This window comes from Neoarius graeffei, chromosome 10 (genome assembly GCF_027579695.1).
Source record: "Neoarius graeffei isolate fNeoGra1 chromosome 10, fNeoGra1.pri, whole genome shotgun sequence".
Classification (NCBI taxonomy): Eukaryota; Metazoa; Chordata; class Actinopteri; order Siluriformes; family Ariidae; genus Neoarius; species Neoarius graeffei.
In genome coordinates this window covers 2851759-2876459 of record NC_083578.1, presented here as the reverse complement: position 1 = coordinate 2876459, position 24701 = coordinate 2851759, and the positions used below count along the sequence as shown (strand labels likewise).

Genomic DNA, 24701 nt, shown 5'->3' with positions numbered 1-24701 from the left:
ACAGTTCACTGAAGCGCCTCAGGCAGAAAGAGTTTGTGGTGTGTTGCAGCGCCATCTAGTGGTACAGGGGGAAACTGCAGCCAGGAAATCTGAACTTTTCACAAAAAATTTGTTTTTAATTCAATCAGTTATGACCAAAGAACCTCAGAATAACCAAAAAATAACCACAAAATAACCCCAGAATGACCCCAGAATAACCGGAGGTGTTGAGTATCAATAAGTAAATGTCAGTTTAAACCACACGATAATCATTATTAATCAATATAAAGTTTCATTACTATGTTCATTATTCAACTCAATAAAAAGCATGATGTTACATCAATCACTCTCTCTGTCTCCCCCTTTCTCTCTCTCTCTCTGTCTCCCTCTTTCTCTCTCTCTCTCTGTCTCCCCCTTTCTCTCTCTTTCTCTGTCTCCCTCTTTCTCTCTCTGTCTCCCCCTTTCTCTCTCTCTCTCTGTCTCCCTCTTTCTCTCTCTCTGTCTCCCCCTTTCTCTCTCTCTGTCTCCCCCTTTCTCTCTCTCTCTCTCTGTCTCCCTCTTTCTCTCTCTCTGTCTCCCCCTTTCTCTCTCTCTCTCTGTCTCCCCTTTCTCTCTCTCTCTCTCTCTCTCTCTCTCTCTCTCTCTCTCTCTCTCTCTCTCTCTGTCTACCCCCTCTGTCTCCCCCCTCTCTCTCTGTCTCCCCTTTCTCTCTCTCTTTCTCTCTCTCCATCTACCCTCTCTGTCTTCCCCTCTCTCTCTGTCTCCCCCTCTCTCCATCTACCCCTCTCTGTCTCTCTCTCTTTCTCCACCTTTCTACCCCTCTGTCTCCCCCCGTCTCCCCCCTCTCTCTTACACACACACACACACACACACACACACACACACACACACACGCTTTCTCTCTCTCTCTCTGGGTGGGCGTGGTGTTTGTGAGTGTGAGAGTGTGTGCATGGTGTCGATGTGGTCTGAGTGTTTTCGCTCCCTACTTTTTCTATAATCTTTTTTTATTTGTTGGTTTTTCGGGATTTGTTTTTTCTTGTTTGAGTCTCTGTTACACTGACTCCTAGTCTTTTCTCCCTTTTGGGAGTGAGCGCTCAGCGTGCTGCTGGGGGTTTTCTCTCTCTCTCTCAGTCTCTGCCTCTCTATCTCTCTCTCTCTGTCTCAGTCTCTGCCTCTCTCTCTCTCTCTGTCTCAGTCTCTGCCTCTCTCTCTCTCTCTCTGTCTGTTTGGCCTAATGGCGTTCGAAAGTTTGAGTCGGCATCATGTGATTAAAACAGGTGCAGATACTGATCTATCCGCTGAGGAATGCAGTTTGGCTGTAGGTAGCGCTGTTGGTTATGGAAGTGTGCTTTCAGCTTCTAGAATGACTCGCTCCGTGGTCCTGTTTTTGGACAGCGTTGAGAAGGTGAATGAGATTGTAGGTCAGGGCTTTATGATCAATGATAAATTTGTCAGTGTTCTTCCACTTGTGACCCCCGCTAGAAGAATCACACTGTCTAATGTACCCCATTTATAAAAGATGAGGTTTTGGAGCGAGAATTAGCAAGACATGGAAAAATTGTGTCCTCAAATAAGAAAATCCCTCTTGGCTGTAAATCCCCGCTCCTAAAGCATGTCGTGTCATTTAGGAGGCACGTTTACATGAGTTTGAACGGTAATTCTGAGGAACTAAATATGAAGCTACATTTACAAGTGGATAATTTTCGGTACGCGATTTTTGTTTCCACTGAAAATATGAAGTGTTTCCTTTGTGGAAGAGAAGGCCATGCTTTAAGATCGTGTCCTGAGAAAAATACACCTGCTGAAGATGGGCATGTTGATAAAGAAGGTGAATGTGTTAATGACAGTCAAAGTGGAGCGAGCGGAGATATGCCGGTTGATCGAGAAGGAGACAGTGTTAATGGTGGACACAGTGGATTAATGGGAGATGGAACTAAAGAGATCGGACCGACTAATGGCGATAAAGGTAATCATGATCATAGTGGAGGAACAGAGGAGCATAATGGAGAGACTAGGCCGTCTAACCGGAGTTGACCGAATGATCTTTTTAGACCAATTACACAATGCACTGAAGAATTGTAACAAAGATGAATATTTAATTCTATCAGGGGATTTTAATTGTACAGAAAAAGATAGACAGAAATCACCCTGAACCACACAGTGCTTCACGCAAGAAAATCATTGAACTAATTAATATGCATGACTTATCGGTAAGTGATATTTGGAGGAATTTTAATGATCAAAGACGGTATACATGGGTACACGGCATGGATAACTTTTTGTCCATGGCCAGGCTTGATAGAGTTTATACGTTCAAGCATCATGTTAATGTTTTCCGAAGTTGCAAAATCTTCCCTCTTATGTTGTCTGATCACAGTATGGTGCAAAGTGTAATACACTACCGTTCAAAAGTTTGGGGTCACCCAGACAATTTTGTGTTTTCCATGAAAAGTCACACTTTTATTTCCCACCATAAGTTGTAAAATGAATAGAAAATATAGTCAAGACATTTTTCTGGCCATTTTGAGCATTTAATCGACCCCACAAATGTGATGCTCCAGAAACTCAATCTGCTCAAAGGAAGGTCAGTTTTATAGCTTCTCTAAAGAGCTCAACTGTTTTCAGCTGTGCTAACATGATTGTACAAGGGTTTTCTAATCATCCATTAGCCTTCTGAGGCAATGAGCAAACACATTGTACCATTAGAACACTGGAGTGAGAGTTGCTGGAAATGGGCCTCTATACACCTATGGAGATATTGCACCAAAAACCAGACATTTGCAGCTAGAATAGTCATTTACCACATTAGCAATGTATAGAGTGGATTTCTGATTAGTTTAAAGTGATCTTCATTGAAAAGAACAGTGCTTTTCTTTCAAAAATAAGGGCATTTCAAAGTGACCCCAAACTTTTGAACGGTAGTGTAGGTATAAAGCCTATGAGTTCATATTGGCACTTTAATACATCTTTGTTGAGTGATGCACATTTTAAAGATGTTTTTCTTTTTTTCTGACTAATTTTAGAGAGACCAAGCCCTCCTTTAAATCCTTACAGCAATGGTGGGATTTTGGGAAAGTTCAGATCAAACAGTTGTGTCAACAATATACTTCCAGCGTCACAAATGATATTATTAGATCTATGACCAGACTTGAATGTGAAATAGTTGAACTTCAAGATATAGCTGAATTAGCAGGAGATTCTGCACATATTGAGGTGGCAAAAACAAAAAAAGTGGCTCTGGCTGATTTGCTTGATGTAAGAGCACAAGGTGCCCTGGTGCGATCCCGATATCAAAATGTGGCTCAGATGGATGCACCGTCCAAATTTTTTTTTTGGTTTGGAGCAGAAAAATGGGCAGGCAAAATGTATGCACGGCCTCCTTTCAGAGTCTGGTAGTCTTTCAGAAGACCCGGCAGAAATTCAGAAAATTGCAGTCAGTTTCTATGCCAGCCTCTACACCAGTGAGTACACTGAAAAGCCTGTCATGGAAAATGATTTTTTTGAAAATCTTCCAAAGATTCCAGAGGAAACTGTTAATGACTTAGAGGCTGCACTTTCTTTGGATGAATTAACTAGTGCACCCCAGAGCATGGATTGTGGGAAGGCGCCTGGTGTTGATGGGTTGCCCGTAGAGTTCTACAGATGCTTCTGGCCTGATCTTGGAGAAGACCTGCTAGAAGTATTAAATGATAGCATTGATAAAGGACAGCTACCCAAGAGCTGTAAACGAGCTGTTTTAACTCTGCTTCCAAAGAAAGGCAACCTGCAGGACATTAGGAACTGGAGGCCTGTTGCACTGCTGTGCTGTGATTATAAACTGCTTTCAAAAAGCCTGTCTAATAGATTAAGGAAGGTGATTGGAGAGGTAATCCACGCTGATCAAGCCTATTGTGTACCAAACAGATGCATTTTTGACAACCTTGCAGCCTTTGGTTTTAGCCCAGCATTTATTGATAAGATCAAAGTGCTGTATTGTGACGCTGAGAGTATATTGAAAATTAATGGTCTATGCTCTCCATTTAAGGTTCTGAGGGGTGTAAGGCAGGGCTGTGCTCTTTCAGGAATGTTATATTCCTTAGCAATTGAGCCCCTTTTACACAAACTTAGGATGCTTATTTCTGGTTTTACTGTACCACGTTCTGATTTTAAACTGTTAATATCTGCCTGTGCCGATGATGTGGTCGTTATTGTAAAAAGGCAAAAAGATACTGAACATCTTATTAAGACTGTTTTAGATTTTGGAAAGATTTCCTCAGCAAAAGTTAATTGGAGCAAAAGTGAAGCCCTGTTAATAGGCAAATGGGATAAGGGGGAAAATGTTAACTTTCCCTCAAGGGTTGAGTGTGGTCAGAGGAGGCTTTAAATATCTCGGGGTATTCCTAGGAGATAAACAAGTTCAAATGAAAAATTGGGATGGTGTGATTGAAAAAGTTCAAGGGCACCATGGTAGGTGGTCTTGGTTACTCCCGCAAATGTCTTATAGGGGGCGGATATTGATTTGTAACAATTTGGTGGCATCATCTTTGTGGCAAGGCGGTACGGTGGTGTAGTGGTTAGTGCTGTCGCCTCACAGCAAGAAGGTCCGGGTTCGAGCCCCGTGGCCGGCGAGGGCCTTTCTGTGTGGAGTTTGCATGTTCTCCCCGTGTCCGCGTGGGTTTCCTCCGGGTGCTCCGGTTTCCCCCACAGTCCAAAGACATGCAGGTTAGGTTAACTGGTGACTCTAAATTGAGCGTAGGTGTGAATGTGAGTGTGAATGGTTGTCTGTGTCTATGTGTCAGCCCTGTGATGACCTGGCGACTTGTCCAGGGTGTACCCCGCCTTTCACCCGTAGTCAGCTGGGATAGGCTCCAGCTCGCCTGTGACCCTGTAGAACAGGATAAAGCGGCTAGAGATAATGAGATGAGATGAGATCTTTGTGTGCATTGACCCTCCCCCAGGTTTGCTTTCAAACATCCAGTCATTAATCGTAGACTTCTTCTGGGATAAGTTACATTGGGTACCCCAAAGTGTCTTGTTCTTGCCAAAAGAAGAAGGTGGGCAAGGCCTAGTTCATCTGACAAGCAGAGTTGCTGCTTTCCGCCTCCAGTTTCTACAAAGACTTCTCTATGGATCGAACGACCTGGTGTGGAGACCTCTTGCTTGCACCCTACTGAGGAGGCTAGGAGGTTTGGACCTGGATCTTTATCTATTTTTAATGGATCCAAAAACACTATCTACCCGGAGACTACCTTGTTTTTATTGTGGACTTTTTAAGTGTTTTCTTTGTTTAAAACGCAGAGGGAAACCTCTTCCTCTCTTTGCTGGCTTTTGCAAGAGCCTTTAATTGGCGGGGCACGTCTGGATGCATCAGCAGGAGTGATGCCCTCTTTGGATAACATTCTTAGCAATAAAGGTGTCAAAACATTAAGAGACCTTGTGATTGTGGCTGGCCCAACTTTACATAATGCAGAAAATCTGTCAACAATTCTAGGAATAAGGTCTTTGCGTATTGTTACACAATTGTTAAACAAGGTCAAGGGTATTTTAACAGAAGGAGAAAAAGCTCTGTTACAGTCTCTTTATAATGATGTAGTGATTTCTGAAGACGAAGAGCCTTTTCCAACGTTGAACATCACTCCTGAGTATGCAGACTGTGTGGGTGCCTTCCTAGAGGCAACTGAACTTAACCTAAAACTAACAGAGGGGAAGTTTTTTATAAAACCTGTGTTAAGGTCTTAAATAAGCAAAAGTTGAATGCAAGAGTTGACACACCATGGCGAATGAAACTTGAACTCGATGATATTAAACCTGCATGGAGAGCTTTATACAAACCACCATTAACGAAAACATTTGCTGATTTGCAGTGGAAACTCTTACACGGCGTAGTAGCTGTTAACTCCTTTGTTTCTGTCATAAACCCAGCTGTTGATGATAAGTGCCTTTTTGTGCAGAAAGAGAAACTGTTCTTCATTGTTTTGTGGAATGTGAAAGACTCGGCTCTTTGCTTTATCGTTTACAGTTGATATTTAGAGCTTTTAAGGTTGGATTTACAAATAATTGTTTTATTTTGGGTGTTATGTATATGCAGTTATTGAATTTCATAACTGGACAAGCGAAGATGGCGATATGGATCAGGCGCAGGAATGTTCCAGAGGGTGGATCTGGTCAGGACTGTCTGCGTGTTTTTTTAAGATTGGTCAAGTCCAGAATGATGATCGATTTTAAATGTTACTCTGCAGTGAAAGCTGTTGATGGGTTTGTGAGTGTGTGGGGACACAGAGAGGTATTGCGCTCTGTTAGTGATGATGAATTGATAAATGGATGTGTGTTGAGCTGAAGTGCTCGCGCAGTGCCCCGCTTTTAATTTTCCTTTACTTTCTTTTTTACCTTATTTGATATTTTCATCAGGAAGATACTGGAATATAGATGATGTAAAATAAAGTTTTTTATTAAATTCAATTCTCTCTCCCTCTCTGTCTCCCCCTTTCTCTCTCTCTCCATCTACCCCCTCTCTGTCTCTCTCTCTGTCTCCCCCTTTCTCTCTCTCTCCATCTACCCCCTCTCTGTCTCTCTCTCTGTCTCCCCCTTTCTCTATCTCTCCATCTACCCCCTCTCTGTCTCTCTCTCTCTGTCTCCCCATTTCTCTCTCTCTCCCTCTCTGTCTACCCACTCTGTATCTCTCTCTCTCTGTCTCCCCCGTCTCCCCCTCCATCTACCCCCTCTCTATCTCTCTGTCTCCCCCTCTCTCCATCTACCCCCTCTCTGTCTCTCTCTCTCTGTCTCCCCGTCTCCCCCCTCCATCTACCCCCTCTCTGTCTCTCTCTCTCTCTCTCTCTCTCTCTCTCTCTCTGTCTCCCCCCCTCCATCTACCCCCTCTCTGTCTCTCTGTCTCTCTCTGTCTCCCCGTCTCCCCCCTCCATCTACCCCCTCTCTGTCTCTCTCTCTCTCTCTCTCTCTCTCTCTCTGTCTCCCCCCTCTGTCTCCCCCCCTCTCTCTCCATCTACCCCCTCTCTGTCTCTCTCTCTCTGTCTCCCCGTCTCCCCCTCTCCATCTACCCCCTCTCTGTCTCTCTCTCTCTGTCTCCCCGTCTCCCCCTCTCCATCTACCCCCTCTCTCTCTCTCTCTCTCTCTGTCTCCCCCCTTCTCCATCTACCCCCTCTCTGTCTCTCTCTCTCTCTCTCTCTCTCTCTCTCTCTCTCTCTCTCTCTCTCTGTCTCCCCCCCTCCATCTACCCCCTCTCTGTCTCTCTGTCTCTCTCTGTCTCCCCGTCTCCCCCCTCCATCTACCCCCTCTCTGTCTCTCTCTCTCTCTCTCTCTCTGTCTCCCCCCTCTGTCTCCCCCCCTCTCTCTCCATCTACCCCCTCTCTGTCTCTCTCTCTCTGTCTCCCCGTCTCCCCCTCTCCATCTACCCCCTCTCTGTCTCTCTCTCTCTGTCTCCCCGTCTCCCCCTCTCCATCTACCCCCTCTCTCTCTCTCTCTCTCTCTCTGTCTCCCCCCTTCTCCATCTACCCCCTCTGTCTCTCTCTCTCTCTCTCTGTTTCCCCCCTCTCTCTCTCCATCTACCCCCTCTCTGTCTCTCTCTCTCTGTCTCCCCGTCTCCCCCTCTCCATCTCTCTCTCTGTCTCCCCCCTCTGTCTCCCCCCCCTCTCTCCATCTACCCCCTCTCTGTCTCTCTCTCTCTGTCTCCCCTGTCTCCCCCTCTCCATCTCTCTCTGTCTCCCCCCTCTCTCTCTCTCCATCTACCCCCTCTCTGTCTCTCTCTCTCTCTCTCTCTCTGTCTCCCCCCTCTGTCTCCCTCTCCGTCTACCCACTCTCTGTCTCTCTCTCTCTCTCTGTAGGGAGGGTTCCTGACTCCACTCCTCCGTAGAACAGCTTCTGCTAAACTCTCTCTCCGCCGTTCTCCCTCCACTCTGCTCATCGAACACGGCCGTGTCTTTCACACGAGGAAGGTTTGCTCCAAAATACATTTTTTTTAGATTTTATTTTTTCCTCTACTCACTTTTTTTTTTGTTTATCTCCGGTATATTCAGAGATCATCATCATCATCATCATCATCATCATCAACTTATTCTCATCTCATCTCATTATCTGTAGCTGCTTTATCCTGTTCTACAGGGTCGCAGGCGAGCTGGATCCTATCCCAGCTGACTACGGGTGAAAGGCGGGGTTCACCCTGGACAAGTCGCCAGGTCATCACAGGGCTGACACATAGACACAGACAACCATTCACACTCACATTCACACCTACGCTCAATTTAGAGTCACCAGTTAACCTAACCTGCATGTCTTTGGACTGTGGGGGAAACCGGAGCACCCGGAGGAAACCCACGCGGACACGGGGAGAACATGCAAACTCCGCACAGAAAGGCCCTCGCCGGCCACGGGGCTCGAACCCGGACCTTCTTGCTGTGAGGCGACAGCGCTAACCACTACACCACCGTGCCGCCCATCATCAACTTATTATTATTATTATTATTATTTTCAATCCTAATGTATCGTCTCACCCTGAAGCTCAAGTTCTTCTTTCATCTCCTTCTTTCTTTCTTTCTTTCTTTCTTTCTTTCTTTCTTTTTTTTTTTTTTACAGGACTGGGAGACGAAGGCTTCGGCTTGACCAGGACTCATCCTCCTCATCTCATCTACACATTCCCATCCTGTTATTATTATTATTATTATTATTATTATTATTATTATTATTATTTGCACTGAGAATAATATTATACTGAGCATGTGGATCATGCATATTTTTGTAATATTTTAAAATCATTTTTTAGGTACTATTTTTTTTCCCCTCACAAACAGATCACAGTTTCTTTTCCGCTTCACTCAGTCTGGATTTATTCATCCTGAATCTCATGTGCTTTAACTTTTCTTTTCTTTTCCATAAAATCATTTGAGAGAAAAAAACACTGTTAATAATGAAAGTAATAATGAAAGGATGCACTGCAGTCTCAGTCTGTGTGGAGGTGATTCGGGTCCAAGCGGAGTGTGAGAGATGAGAATATTTCCCTCCTCATGAACTCTCACTGCAGCTCTGTGCTAACTGTATCCCGGTGCAAATACTTTATATACAGTCTCTGTTTTTAATCACGTGCCTTAATTATTAATGTTGTATCCTTTTTTTTTGTAATGATGCATGGAGTCGTGATCGGTGTCTGTTTTTTATTTTCTGGTGTTATTGATATGTTTGGTTTTTTATGTAAAATTTTGTGTAAAACTGATAACTTCAGTATGATGATGAATCTATTCATAATATTTGTAAAATAAATAAACCAGCGTTGGATAAAGAACAGTTTCTGTTTTGGTGATTTACATCTGTAATCAGTTTTAGACACATTTCTTTCTTTTTCATAAAAAAAGGAACACATTTCTAAAGATTATCAAGTTCATTTCTAGATTCAGATTCAGGTTTATTTATACAGGACCAGTCAAAAGTTTGGACACACTTCGAATTCAGTGTTTTTTTCTTTATTTTTATGAAATTAAAAGTCACTTCATGTCTTAAAGTAATGATGGATGTCGTTTCTCTTTACTTATTCGTTCAGTTCATGATATAATATATATGGATTACTGCAGCTGTGGATGGAACGGGGCTACTTTATTATTTATGTTTTTATTATTTACTGTTTACTGTTTGATCTCAAACGCATTAAGAAGCAAGAAACTCATCCACTAATGACCTTTTAATGAGACAGCTGTTAATTGAAAAGTATTCCAGGTGACTCCCTCATGAAGCTGCGTAAGAGAATGATAATAGTGTGGAAAGAGTCAGCAAGAGAAAAGCTGGATACGCTGAAGAATCTAAAATATCAAGCATTTATTTCGTTACTGTATAATTTTCCAGATGTTATTTCATAGTTTTAATGTCTTCAGTTTTGTTCTACACTGTAGAGAATCATCACAATACAGAAACTCCTGTGAGTGAGTCGAGTCGAGGTGTACAAATATGTAAAAACTTTAAAACTAGAGCGGCGGCTACAATTATCGACACCTTAACGATCTTTTGGCCATTGCAAAAGAATAAAAGACTTTCAATACTTAAATTGTACATGAATAATTACTCAAACTTCCACTAGAAAAAAAAAGAGTTAATTCCCGATTACTTAGCGTATCAGATCACGTGACACCGTTCCACAATTATCGACACCTTTGTCCACAGTTATCGACACCCTGATGATTATTTACAACCCCGATTCCAAAAATGTTGGGACAAAGTACAAATTGTAAATAAAAACGGAATGCAATGATGTGGAAGTTTCAAAATTCCATATTTTATTCAGAATAGAACATAGATGACATATCAAATGTTTAAACTGAGAAAATGTATCATTTGAAGAGAAAAATTAGGTGATTTTAAATTTCATGACAACAACACATCTCAAAAAAGTTGGGACAAGGCCATGTTTCCCACTGTGAGACATCCCCTTTTCTCTTTACAACAGTCTGTAAACGTCTGGGGACTGAGGAGACAAGTTGCTCAAGTTTAGGGATAGGAATGTTAACCCATTCTTGTCTAATGTAGGATTCTAGTTGCTCAACTGTCTTAGGTCTTTTTTGTCGTATCTTCCGTTTTATGATGCGCCAAATGTTTTCTATGGGTGAAAGATCTGGACTGCAGGCTGGCCAGTTCAGTACCCGGACCCTTCTTCTACGCAGCCATGATGCTGTAATTGATGCAGTATGTGGTTTGGCATTGTCATGTTGGAAAACGCAAGGTCTTCCCTGAAAGAGACGTCGTCTGGATGGGAGCATATGTTGCTCTAGAACCTGGATATACCTTTCAGCATTGATGGTGTCTTTCCAGATGTGTAAGCTGCCCATGCCACACGCACTAATGCAACCCCATACCATCAGAGATGCAGGCTTCTGAACTGAGCGCCGATAACAACTCGGGTCGTCCTTCTCCTCTTTAGTCCGAATGACACGGCGTCCCTGATTTCCATAAAGAACTTCACATTTTGATTCGTCTGACCACAGAACAGTTTTCCACTTTGCCACAGTCCATTTTAAATGAGCCTTGGCCCAGAGAAGACGTCTGTGCTTCTGGATCGTGTTTAGATACGGCTTCTTCTTTGAACTATAGCGTTTTAGCTGGCAACGGCGGATGGCACGGTGAATTGTGTTCACAGATAATGTTCTCTGGAAATATTCCTGAGCCCATTTTGTGATTTCCAATACAGAAGCATGCCTGTATGTGATGCAGTGCCGTCTAAGGGCCCGAAGATCACGGGCACCCAGTATGGTTTTCTGGCCTTGACCCTTACGCACAGAGATTCTTCCAGATTCTCTGAATCTTTTGATGATATTATGCACTGTAGATGATGATATGTTCAAACTCTTTGCAATTTTACACTGTCGAACTCCTTTCTGATATTGCTCCACTATTTGTCGGCGCAGAATTAGGGGGATTGGTGATCCTCTTCCCATCTTTACTTCTGAGAGCCGCTGCCACTCCAAGATGCTCTTTTTATACCCAGTCATGTTAATGACCTATTGCCAATTGACCTAATGAGTTGCAATTTGTTCCTCCAGCTGTTCCTTTTTTGTACCTTTAACTTTTCCAGCCTCTTATTGCCCCTGTCCCAACTTTTTTGAGATGTGTTTCTGTCATGAAATTTCAAATGAGCCAATATTTGGCATGAAATTTCAAAATGTCTCACTTTCGACATTTGATATGTTGTCTATGTTCTATTGTGAATACAATATCAGTTTTTGAGATTTGTAAATTATTGCATTCCGTTTTTATTTACAATTTGTACTTTGTCCCAACTTTTTTGGAATCGGGGTTGTATAAAAATAATCAGTATGTGGTATTAAGTTAACAAAACATATTTTTTATTTAAAATTTGTTTTCCATAGACTTGTATTTAGTACAAAATATCTGTCATATAAATATATGGATGTCGGTGTTTATGTAAATGAAGAAGTAATTCTAATGCTTGTAAACAAATGAGCTGATAATGTTTAACCTGCGTCAGAAAATCTTTTTGTTCCACTTTCTAAGTATTTTCATCAATCACATTTTGTTAATTATTCGTTGTTGTTTGTATTAATTTCTAGTTTTGTCGTTTACCAATAAACATCAACAGGAAATTGACATTGTAACCACATGAACATCCAGGTCAAAGGTCGCATATCATTCCTCAAACCAAAATATAAAATGTTTACTGATATTATGTTTACTGATAATATGTGGTAGATATTTACAACAAACTGCAAAAAAAAAAAAAAAAAAAAAAAAAAAAAAATATATATATATATATATATATATATATATATATATATATATTTTTTTTTTTTTTTCTGAATGGAATAAAAAAATCTGAATATTTTGTGTATTTTTTTATATGCTCGGAATTTAATTCTGCTCTAATTCTATTTATTGCAATCGGATTCCAAATACTCTATAAACATTTCATTCTGTTATGAATCAGAAAAATAATAGAAATCACAGGACTTTTATTTTTCTAAAGTACTTCATCTACTTCAACAACGTTACACAAAGATCGATCCATAACAGTTGTAAATGTCCCTTAATCCCACAGGGTGTTGATAACAGTGGACACCGGTGAAAGCGATCACTATTATCGACACCTCACGTGACTCTCAAACGCACGTTTAGATACAAAATGGCGACTGTCGAATGAAAGAGTAAGAAACAAAGTAGGTTTCGACGAGGAGATCATGAAATATCGGTGAATTTGATCAGTAAAAACATGTCCATGATCTTTCCACCATGCTCACCTGCGATGATAACGTCCGGGTTTTCTGAAAAATTGCTGATTGTGTTAAAAAATTCCATCTCAGGTAACGAGCTGTGTGTGAGGAGGGTCTTTCAGTTGATTGATTAACCAATAATAACTGCTGTAACTGAAACTCAGCTTTGTAAAATTGTTTTTATTGGTAAATCTGAAAAGGTGTTGATAAGTATGGACTGTCGATAACTGTAGCCGCCGCTCTAGCTAACATATGGAAAGTTCAAAAATGTACTTTCACCTAATATTAGTGTTAGACATCTCTAACTCCATGCTTGATAACTTTAACTTTAGCCAAGTACAAGGCAAGTTGGTGTTTTGGTTCTTATTAATGTTAGTGACATCTTCACTAATGGGCGGCACGGTGGTGTAGTGGTTCGCATGGTTGCCTCACAGCAAGAAGGTTCTGGGTTCGAGCCCTGTGGCCAGCGAGGGCCTTTCTGTGCGGAGTTTGCATGTTCTCCCCGTGTCCGTGTGGGTTTCCTCCGGGTTTCCCCCACAGTCCAAAGACATGCAGGTTAGGTTAATATGGGACGGCCTTGGGCTGAGGTGCCCTTGAGGCAGGCACAGAACTCCCAACTGCTCCCCGAGTGCTGTTAGCATGGCTGCCCACTGCTCTGAGTGTGTGTGTGTGTGTGTGCGCACTGCTTCAGATGGGTTAAATGCAGAGAGGAATTTCACGAGTGTGTGATGAATAAAGTTGTGCTTTCTTTCTTTCATCAAGCACTTCCTGTGAGTTCTCTAGCTATATTAGTTAACTCACATTAATCACTGGCCCTATCATGAACTGAAACACCAGTTAATTATTGATTTATTGATTCATATTGTTATTTATTAACTCTGCTTCCTGAGGGGTTTTTCCTTCATTAACAGCAGCAGCACATGGAGTCTGAGCTCCGTGTAATTTCACACACTGTCCACCAGGGGGCGAGGTTCTCCCAGGTAAAGTTTCACAACCGTCCCAGCCAGGTGAGCAGCAGCCAGACCCCCCTCCCCCCTCCACACACTGCCCGGGGTGTGAGACACTCAGCCCCCTCTGGGATCTAGTGCACTACATCTGCACTAGGAGACTGAACTCAAAATCCTGCTTTCTTCCGGTGCAGGTTTGTGTGCGACACTTTAAAAAAGAAATCAGAGAAATAAATCAAAAGGCTTTTATTATTGTTGGATGTTTTGTTTTGCTTTATAGTGTTGTGAGTCTCTGAATAAAGCTTCAAGTGAAATGAGCAAAACTGTCATTTTGGAGGAAATATTTGGAAATGTAAAGTTTGGTTGCAGAACACAGTGAGGACAGCAGGGTGTGTGTGTGTGTCCCCTCCCTAATGGAGAACTAGAGCAGTGTGTGTGTCCCCTCCCTAATGGAGAACTAGAGCACTAAGGGCCCGGACACTATCAGTGTGTTGAGTGTGTTAGACCCACCCTAAGTAGTGCCCCTATGTAGGGAGGGTGGGGAGAGTTGTGGAGGAAGCAGTGTTCCCTAAACAGGAAGGGAAGAAGGTTTGAACTGAAACCCTACAGGTGGGACGGAGCACAAGACCATCTGCCTCTCTGAACTTTCACAAGGAATTTGTTTTGGTTGTTTGTTTTGAAAGTAATGTAATCCTGGAGTAAACTCCTGTTCGAGTCTGGGATTATGAAGGAACTGGGCTGTTCTGGAACTGGACCAGTTTTGCTGTGAAGTGATCAGGATTGTTTTCTCTCTCCTTTAAGGGACTGGAACAGCAGAGTCCCGCAGCAGCAGGTGAGTGAGATAGTTCTGCTTTCCACAGGAACCTCCATGTTCCAGCTCAAACCTCAACCAGTTCATCCATTAACACACAATACACCATTAAAACACACCACCCTTTCTTTCTTTCTTTCTTTCTTTCTTTCTTTCTTTCTTTCTTTCTTTCTTTCTGGGTGTAAACTGATCTGTCGCTTCCCTCGGAGCTGATGATGGTTTCACTGGAGCTGTTTATTTGTTGAAACTTGATGTAAAACTTGTCCTTTCTTTGAGCAACCTTTTGTTAAAGTGTCCCTTCAGTGTTCCTGAGTCGGAGTGGGGCCCTAACCCGGGGCTCCTGGCTGGGGAACACATTTCGGAAAAGTCGGGAAAAAAAGTGCGACATTTTAAAATAAACAGAAAAAAAACACAAGAATGAAGGAACATGACGGAGAGTGAAGGGGATGAGTTCGAGACTCAACAGCAGCACTGTTTCACACAGCTGGGAGTTTACAAAATATAATAATAATAATGAGCAACAGTATCTTATACTGTTAGTATAGTGCTTGTGTGTGTGTGTGTGTTTGTTCCTGAGGGCCCCGTGTTGACCCTCAGTATGAGATCTGTTCTTTCCCTCTGACTCTGAGGAAAACTTTCTGTAAATCCCACTAAAGTTCTTCAGACTCACTGAAGCTCATCAGCTTTCACTTTACACTCAGTTTCTAACCAACACTGACCGGCTGGAAAGTTCAAAACTCTTCTGAAGGAAAACTCAGTGAACTGCTGTTTTTTTTTTTTGTAATAAATTTTATTGTAGTGGTGTGGTGTAGTGGTTAGCGCTGTCGCCTCACAGCAAGAAGGTCCTGGGTTCGAGCCCCGTGGCCGGCGAGGGCCTTTCTGTGCGGAGTTTGCATGTTCTCTCCGTGTCCGCGTGGGTTTCCTCCGGGTGCTCCGGTTTCCCCCACAGTCCAAAGACATGCAGGTTAGGTTAACTGGTGACTCTAAATTGAGCGTAGGTGTGAATGTGAGTGTGAATGGTTGTCTGTGTCTATGTGTCAGCCCTGTGATGACCTGGCGACTTGTCCAGGGTGAACCCCGCCTTTCACCCGTAGTCAGCTGGGATAGGATCCAGCTCGCCTGCGACCCTGTAGAACAGGATAAAGCGGCTACAGATAATGAGATGAGATGAGAAATTTAGTCATTTTATTTAAAAGTCTAACCTTCAGCTGTTTTATGAAACACTTGAAGACTTTTATAATCCCGAGTTCAGGGTTTGGTGTTTGAGTTCTAAACTTCCTGTTCAACATTATTTAATGAGTAAATTAAATCTTATTGTCAAACTTTTTAAGATTTGCAAAGAATACTTACAATTTTTAATTTTAGAAATTAAACGTGTGCGTGTGCATGCAGATATGTAGATTTATTTATTTATTTGTCAAAGCCTTTTTGAGCTTCTTCTGTTTTTCTTGTTTATTGGAACTTAAAGCTCCAGGTTCAAGCCGTTTATTTCACACACTTTAGCTGTATGGTGTGGTTTTTTTTTTTTTTTTTGTACTTTCCAGCCAAAATGGAGCAGGTTTTTAAAATTAATTAACTAACTAAGTAACTAACAAAAAAAAAATTAACTTCTCCTGAGATGCAGGTTGTTGTGGGTTTGATATCAGTTCAGCTCTCACTTCAAATGACTCTACACTGTCTGTCTGTCTGTCCGTCTCTCACACACACACTTGCATCAAGAACACACACTTACACTCGGGAAGTGTCCATCCCTCCAGTCCTTTTCTGTATATTTATCAGAAATGATCAGATGTGAGTCCATCTCAGAAATATTTCTGGATCACAGAAGTGAGTGTTTTCAGGGATCAGATGATATTAATAATTAGACTGCATTTCCGCAAAGAAAATGCAAAGTGTGCTTACTGAGCTGTAGCAGAACAGCTATCATGCCAACATGCTAACAACTAGCATGTTAACAGTTAGCACACTATCATGCTAATAGATAACATGCTAACAGCTAGCATTCTAACATCTCATCTCATTATCTGTAGCCGCTTTATCCTGTTCTACAGGGTCGCAGGCGAGCTGGAGCCTATCCCAGCTGACTACGGGCGAAAGGCGGGGTTCACCCTGGACAAGTCGCCAGGTCATCACAGGGCTGACACATAGACACAGACAACCATTCACACTCACATTCACACCTACGCTCAATTTAGAGTCACCAGTTAACCTAACCTGCATGTCTTTGGACTGTGGGGGAAACCGGAGCACCCGGAGGAAACCCACGCGGACACGGGGAGAACATGCAAACTCCGCACAGAAAGGCCCTCGCCGGCCCCGGGGCTCGAACCCAGGACCTTCTTGCTGTGAGGCAACAGCGCTAACCACTACACCACTGTGCCACCCACATTCTAACATGTTAATGATTAACATGCTATTTGTTAAAATTCTAACACTTTAAGGCTAATATGCTGACAGCTATCATGTTAACCGCTAACAGGATAACATGTTAATGGATAGCATGCTAACATGCTCAGGCGAACTCGCTAACAGCAAACATGCGAACTCTGCGTGCTACCATGCTAATCCTAACATGTTAACAGCTCTCATGATAACATGCTGATGGTGAACATGCTAACAACTCGCGACTAACAGCAGGCATGATATTGGAATGGGTAACATGCTAACAGCACCTACATGGTAACATCTGAATGCTTATATGCTAATTGCTATCGTGTGTGTGTGTAAGTATTCCTAATAAAGTGGCCATTGACTTGAAGTTGATTTGCTGTCAAAGTCTCAAATGAGGCGGCATGCTGGTGTAGTGGTTAGCGCTGTCGCCTCACAGCAAGAAGGTCCTGGGTTCGAGCCCCGGGGCCGGCGAGGGCCTTTCTGTGCGGAGTTTGCATGCTCTCCCCGTGTCCGCGTGGGTTTCCTCCGGGTGCTCCGGTTTCCCCCACAGTCCAAAGACATGCAGGTTAGGTTAACTGGTGACTCTAAATTGAGCGTAGGTGTGAATGTGAGTGTGAATGGTTGTCTGTGTCTATGTGTCAGCCCTGTGATGACCTGGCGACTTGTCCAGGGTGAACCCCGCCTTTCGCCCGTAGTCAGCTGGGATAGGATCCAGCTCGCCTGCGACCCTGTAGAACAGGATAAAGCAGCTACAGATAATGAGATGAGATGAGTTATACATAATATACATAATAATACTTGATAATACACAATACTTGCATATCAAAACATCAAATGTTTTTCAGTGATAAATGTTTTGAATTGGACTTTTAATATCAGAATCAGTTCAGTTGTACTGAACGTTATTTTTCATATTATACGATATTTCATATTGTAAGGGGCTTGAATTTGAGTTCAATAAACAGAATACTCTGTTTATATTTTTGTCTGAACTGGTTGCATGTTTTCATATAGGGAGCGACCTTAACAGCACTGAATACTTGAGCGCTACTGTAGAGATACATTATACGCTGCCGTTCATAATTAAATCTAGATCTTCTGAACTTTAACGTATCATGGTGAATAAAAAACTGCGATTTCCTGGCAACAGAATTGTGGCTAGTGAAAAGGTTGAATGGCTAGTGACTCAGGAAAACCACTAGCCACAGTGGCCGGCGAGCAAGAAAGTTAATGTAAAGCCCTGGCTCACACGTGTGCGCGTGTGCAAACACTTAGCATGAATACAATAAATACTGTTTGTTACTGCCATCACCAACACGACTGATATGTGCTCCAGTAATACAGCCCCAATTCCAAAAAAGTTGGGACAAAGTACAGATTGTAAATAAAAACGGAATGCAATGATGTGGAAGTTTCAAAATTCCATATTTTATTCAGAATAGAACATAGATGACATATCAAATGTTTAAACTGATAAAATGTATCATTTAAAGAGAAAAATTAGGTGATTTTAAATTTCATGACAACACATCTCAAAAAAGTTGGGACAAGGCCATGTTTCCCACTGTGAGACATCCCCTTTTCTCTTTACAACAGTCTGTAAACGTCTGGGGACTGAGGAGACAAGTTGCTCAAGTTTAGGGAGAGGAATGTTAACCCATTCTTGTCTAATGTAGGATTCTAGTTGCTCAACTGTCTTAGGTCTTTTTTATCGTATCTTCCGTTTTATGATGCGCCAAATGTTTTCTATGGGTGAAAGATCTGGACTGCAGGCTGGCCAGTTCAGTACCCGGACCCTTCTTCTACGCAGCCATGATGCTGTAATTGATGCAGTATGTGGTTTGGCATTGTCATGTTGGAAAATGCAAGGTCTTCCCTGAAAGAGACGTCGTCTGGATGGGAGCATATGTTGCTCTAGAACCTGGATATACCTTTCAGCATTGATGGTGTCTTTCCAGATGTGTAAGCTGCCCATGCCACATGCACTAATGCAACCCCACACCATCAGAGATGCAGGCTTCTGAACTGAGCGCTGATAACAACTCGGGTCGTCCTTCTCCTCTTTAGTCCGAATGACACGGCGTCCCTGATTTCCATAAAGAACTTCAAATTTTGATTCGTCTGACCACAGAACAGTTTTCCACTTTGCCACAGTCCATTTTAAATGAGCCTTGGCCCAGAGAAGACGTCTGCGCTTCTGGATCGTGTTTAGATACGGCTTCTTCTTTGAACTATAGAGTTTTAGCTGGCAACGGCGGATGGCACGGTGAATTGTGTTCACAGATAATGTTCTCTGGAAATATTCCTGAGCCCATTTTGTGATTTCCAATACAGAAGCATGCCTGTATGTGATGCAGTGCCGTCTAAGGGCCCGAAGATCACGGGCACCCAGTATGGTTTTCTGGCCTTGACCCTTACGCACAGAGATTCTTCCAGATTCTCTGAATCTTTTGATGATATTATGCACTGTAGATGATGATATGTTCAAACTCTTTGCAATTTTACACTGTCGAACTCCTTTCTGATATTGCTCCACTATTTGTCGGTGCAGAATTAGGGGGATTGGTGATCCTCTTCCCATCTTTACTTCTGAGAGCCGCTGCCACTCCAACATGCTCTTTTTATACCCAGTCATGTTAATGATCTATTGCCAATTGACCTAATGAGTTGCAATTTGGTCCTCCAGCTGTTCCTTTTTTGTACCTTTAACTTTTCCAGCCTCTTATTGCCCCTGTCCCAACTTTTTTGAGATGTGTTGCTGTCATGAAATTTCAAATGAGCCAATATTTGGCATGAAATTTCAAAATGTCTCACTTTCGACATTTGATATGTTGTCTATGTTCTATTGTGAATACAATATCAGTTTTTGAGATTTGTAAATTATTGCATTCCGTTTCTATTTACAATTTGTACTTTGTCCCAACTTTTTTGGAATCTGGGTTGTACAAGTTACCACCATAATAGTGATTGTGTGTGTGTGTTGTATTGTAGTGTTTGCAGAGCTGCTTTTGTTCTTGAGGAGTGCGTAGATTTTTCCTTCTGCACAAACTGGCCAAACCAGCAACACACTCACACTCTCTCTCTCTCTCTCTCTCTCTCTCGGCCATGTGTTTGTGTTGTAACACTCGTTTTGCAGATGTGAATATCCAGTTGTTTAGTAAATGCTTACATCACTACAGCTGGTGTTTGTTATGCAAAAATGTTTTCAAAAGAGTGTGTGTGTGTTTCTCTGTATCTCCATGACGAGGCCATTTTGGACTGATTTTCTTTTTATTTACACTGAAAGTTTAATCCCATCTCAGATACACAATAAAGATCCGATCCTGATTCTTAAAAAAAAAAAAGATTTTACTGAAATTCACTTTAAATGTGACAGTATGTAAGTTTTCTCAATTCTTCTTCTGTGCACACTGATAGAAGTGTAAACTCTTAAAATCCTTGAAAGGAGGAAAAATTAAACAGCTGTGAAGGATTATTACTTTTTATTACTTTTTATTGGTCAGGTTTGTCCTGTGTAGAAAATTTCAGATGATCTGATCTCAGATATCAGGTCTGACTCTCCGCTCCGTTCTGATTGGCTGAGCTAACGTCCAGAACTCCAGCAGCTTACTGATGTCGAATATCACCATGACAACCAGCATAAGCAACGGTTTCGGCCTGGATTGAAGGCTGTGTTCAAGGAAAATAAGAAAAAGAAACTAAAGTGAATTTTTAACATCAGTTTGGGGGAAAAATATACAGGCTGTTTATTTATTTATTTATTTATTAATTAATTAAAAACTGGGTCCTGATCAGCAGGTCTTTAGTTCACCTGCATTACTGAGGAGAGAAAATCACAGCCAGTTAGTCACCTGATACTGACCAGGACCACTGAGAACATGGTTGTAATTGTGTGTTAGTCATAAAAACCATGTTTTGAGCGGTGTGTGTGTGTGTGTGTGTGTGTGTGTGTGTGTGTGTGTGTTTCTGTAAACAAACCTCAAAGCAGCTGAGTTACACGAAGCCATTAAACAGATACACATCAGTTCATTCAGTCTGCTGTGAAAAACCTCCTGAGATCGACGTCTAAGAGCTGAAATCTGATCAAAATTCTCAAAATGAAAATCCGAGCGTGGGAAACCTTTCAGCCGCACAGTGTTCTAACACCTTATCTCTTTATTTCACAGTATATTGTGAGATTATAATCCTGATATTACACCTGGGGGGGGGGGGACAGAACGCGTGCTATTATTCCCGAGTTCCTGAAAACGATTCTTTGCGTCTCCTTTGAACCGCGTCGCGGATCTCGTGTGATAAACAGAATTACGGGACGCATGCAAAACGAAATAAGAGGAACAAAATATGTTGATTTATATAAACGAACCTCATCACGCCAGTGATATTAAACACCATAGAGGATAATAATGTTGTTATAATATTTTTATTATATGAGACGTGAGTGTCAGTATGAAGTCTCTTGGTAAATGTGTGTGTGTGTGTGTGTAATGCAATCCATGCTCCAATTCTGGAAACAGTGTGCTCAACCCTCAGGTGATAATGATTTGCATTGAATCTGCATCTCTCTTTCTTTCTCTCTGAGGCTTTTGTGTTCTCTAAAGGCAGATCAGCTTCGATACCAAGATTAGAGCCTCCCATCACATTATCTCTCATTCTGCCGGTTGTTTAATAAACTCTGGGTTTCCCTGTGATCGTCCCATCTCTCTCTCTCTCTCTCTCTCTCTCTCTCTCTCTCTCTCTCTCTCTCTCTCTGTGTGTGTTCAGGTTTAATGAATGCTGTGGATTTATTAACCTGGATGTGTGTGTTTCTGTAACACTGAGTGGATTTCTGAGTGGATAGTATCTCCATCCTTGACTCTTGTATGCTGCATAAATGGGAATAAAAAATATATATTTTTGAGAGTTAAAATCGAGCGCAAAGTTGTGATTGGCGCTGCCCCGCTGAGCCAGCCAGCCCTGAGCGCGTGACGTCACAGCGGGAACCAGTTTTAACACCGAGGCCTTTTACAGCTATAGACCAAAGTCATATCAATAAAAATTTATGGTGAAAGTAAGAAATCCCGTTACCAACTCGCTCAACTAAGACTGATTTGACTTCACTGATTGTGGGTTGACTCTCATTAAAACAGGATGGGTGTTATAACTTATGCAACGTACATGTACACGCATGCATTTTCACTGATAAAATGTAAAAGGCTCATTAAATAATCAGATGAACTGAGACAATCACATTCTGAAGCAAATTAAGTAATCTTATACCGCTAACTTAAACACACAATACAAGTTACACATATTAATCTAAATGCAGGTAAACAACGAGTTGTGTTTTTTATCCAAATGAGAGTCGGAGCTTACCCGTCTGTGTTCTCACTTCTTGAAGGCCGATCTTGTGGCCGATTGTTTTGAAACAAATCTGACTTTGAGTTGTTCGTTCAGTTCTCTGTTCATTCACTTCTTTCCCATAAGGACGAGATGGCAGCGATATCCAGCTTAGAAATCAGACAGCTGCCTCACTCATTCTCCACTTTCTCCATACTGAGTACTCCGCCATTACTGCTCAGCTCAGGCAATTACTAAAACCTGGGATGGGACGCAACCTGACTGGTTTTAGCGACAACCGCGGGGTCATCACTGCCCGAGCGATACGTCACATCCTGTTCTGTCCCGGGTTTTAGCAGCAACCCTCGACTCACTCCGGGAGGACTGGTGCAACTGAACTCACTTTCCTTTTTTTAAAAATAAATAAAATAAATACTTTTCTTTTCTGGGTGGCACGGTGGTGTAGTGGTTAGCACTGTCGCCTCACAGCAAGAAGGTCCAGGTTCAAGCCCCGTGGCAGGCGAGGGCCTTTCTGTGCGGAGTTTGCATGTTCTCCCCGTGTCTGCGTGGGTTTCCTCCGGGTGCTCCGGTTTCCCCCACAGTCCAAAGACATGCAGGTTAGGTTAACTGGTGACTCTAAATTGAGCGTAGGTGTGAATGTGAGTGTGAATGGTTGTCTGTGTCTATGTGTCAGCCCTGTGATGACCTGGCGACTTGTCCAGGGTGAACCCCGCCTTTCGCCCGTAGTCAGCTGGGATAGGATCCAGCTTGCCTGTGACCCTGTAGAACAGGATAAAGCGGCTAGAGATTGAGACTTTCCTTTTCTTGTAGTTTTCTTTAATTGTTGGTCCTGCACCCTCTTTCAATCCAGGCTTATAGCCAACGCTCAACAGATCAGAGGTCTCATACGAGTCTTCAGTAAAGTGTGCAGAGCAGAGGAGAGACCACTTCATAGCCACCCAATGTGCCCGTGAACTTCTCGCAAAACGCGTCCAAATCTTTGCAGTTTGAACATTCTTGGGCCGTGAATGCAACATAAATCCACCTTCTGTCATGTTGCTGCACTGACCAGCAACACATCTACGTGGCATGACGATAAATTAGATCAAAATGGAGGCTCGGAGTTGCAGTCAGCTCTGTGTTTTAGTATAGCAGAAATGGCGATGAGACCGATAGACTTCCTGCTGTGATGTTACAGACATCACGGTCATTCACTCAGACCGCTACCTATATAAATCACTTTAATCATAAAAATTACTATATTAGATTTATTGTTAACGCTTAAAACTGTTCTTGTGCCATTCTTGAGGTCTCAAGGCGTTTATAAACGAAAGTGAGGCCATGGCTCTGCGTATCTGCTTTAAAAACATTAGTGATGCCTCAGCCAGGAAGAGACGCTTCAGAAAACCTACGTGGTGGGAATCGAAACGAACCCATCCTCATGCGGCACGATCTGAGATGGACGCTGGAGAGGAAGTGTAATGTTCTTGGTCAAACCAGTCGCGGTTACTTTTCCGTATTTCGTTATAAAGGCACTCTGGTGTTTCCTGGAGTCCGGTGGGCGTGTGCTGCGTCTCTGCAGGACGACTCGGTTCTCCGGAGAAATCAGAGTTAAGCACTGGTTCATGAAGTAAGGGTTAAATCTCTGAGTGGTGGTGATGGTGAAGTGGAGCGAGTCTGCTGATGACGGTTGGTTTGTTTTCCTGGAGCACCGCTGACCCTCTTTAGTAGAATCCTCAATTCTGATTGGTCAGTTACAGCGTTCTCGGGTCCGTTATTTCTCTATAACAGACCGTTACTGTGGGTCACATCGCTAACATGAGAAATTAAATCATTTTTAAAATCAATATTTTGTCATTATTATTTCTTTAGAAGTATCTGGTGGGATGATGTACAGCGAGCAGGTCACAAAATAAACTCTTATATTATTATCTCTGACAAAATGCAGCGTTTCACTAACCGTTACATGTCCAGCACGCTGTTTCCTTCATGTATTTTTCCATGTAACGCTGTGGAGCGTATTTGAAACAAGTTTGTTCCTGTTCTCACTCGCGTTATAGCAGCGATAAACGCTCGTTCCCTCACCAGCGTCTCTTCATTCTCTCTCTCTCAGTTAAGAAGAAATAAATGCAGCTTGCCATGTTACTGTCAAACTGTAAAGAAGCGTAAACTCCTCCGTTATGGAGACGACCAGAAACCTAAAGTATTGGCTTCATTTCACCTCTGACCCTGGAGACTCCTCCTTCCGTAAATGTGACCATCCTCCTCCTCCTCTTCCTTACAGAAAACTTCACCGTATCGCTGATTAAACACGTTTTATAATCCATTTATGTGGAGTGTTTGCTATACATGTCTGAGCTGTTACTATAGAAACGACAAGATTCATCAGGAGATGACTGACCCCGCCCCCACATCAGACCCCCTCCAAATTTTCCTCAGTTGAATTGGTTGCCATGGAAATACAGGAAAAATAAAAAAAAAATAAAAAAAAATCACAGAAATGTCAAATGGTACAACTCCTCTAGTCCCTGAACATCAACTGTCAGGTTTCGTGAGAGAATT

The 24701-nt window shown here is 42.4% G+C and overlaps 2 protein-coding genes across 3 annotated transcripts in view; both read left to right on the top strand.

Moving 5' to 3' along the window:
* Nucleotides 1-9169, top strand: part of si:dkey-220o5.5 (actin filament-associated protein 1-like 2) — a 54028-nt gene extending 44859 nt beyond the window's left edge. For both annotated transcript variants that reach the window (XM_060930652.1, XM_060930651.1), the window contains exons 14-15: nucleotides 7797-7907; nucleotides 8545-9169. In XM_060930652.1, the coding sequence (XP_060786635.1) occupies nucleotides 7797-7907; nucleotides 8545-8571 (138 nt within the window). In that variant the 3' untranslated portion in view covers nucleotides 8572-9169. The remainder of the gene's footprint in view (nucleotides 1-7796; nucleotides 7908-8544) is intronic.
* A 5011-nt stretch (nucleotides 9170-14180) lies between these two features.
* Nucleotides 14181-24701, top strand: part of si:ch73-138n13.1 (uncharacterized) — an 80697-nt gene continuing 70176 nt past the window's right edge. Inside the window, exon 1 of the mRNA XM_060931097.1 lies at nucleotides 14181-14453. The gene's annotated coding sequence lies outside the window, so the exon portion shown is untranslated. The remainder of the gene's footprint in view (nucleotides 14454-24701) is intronic.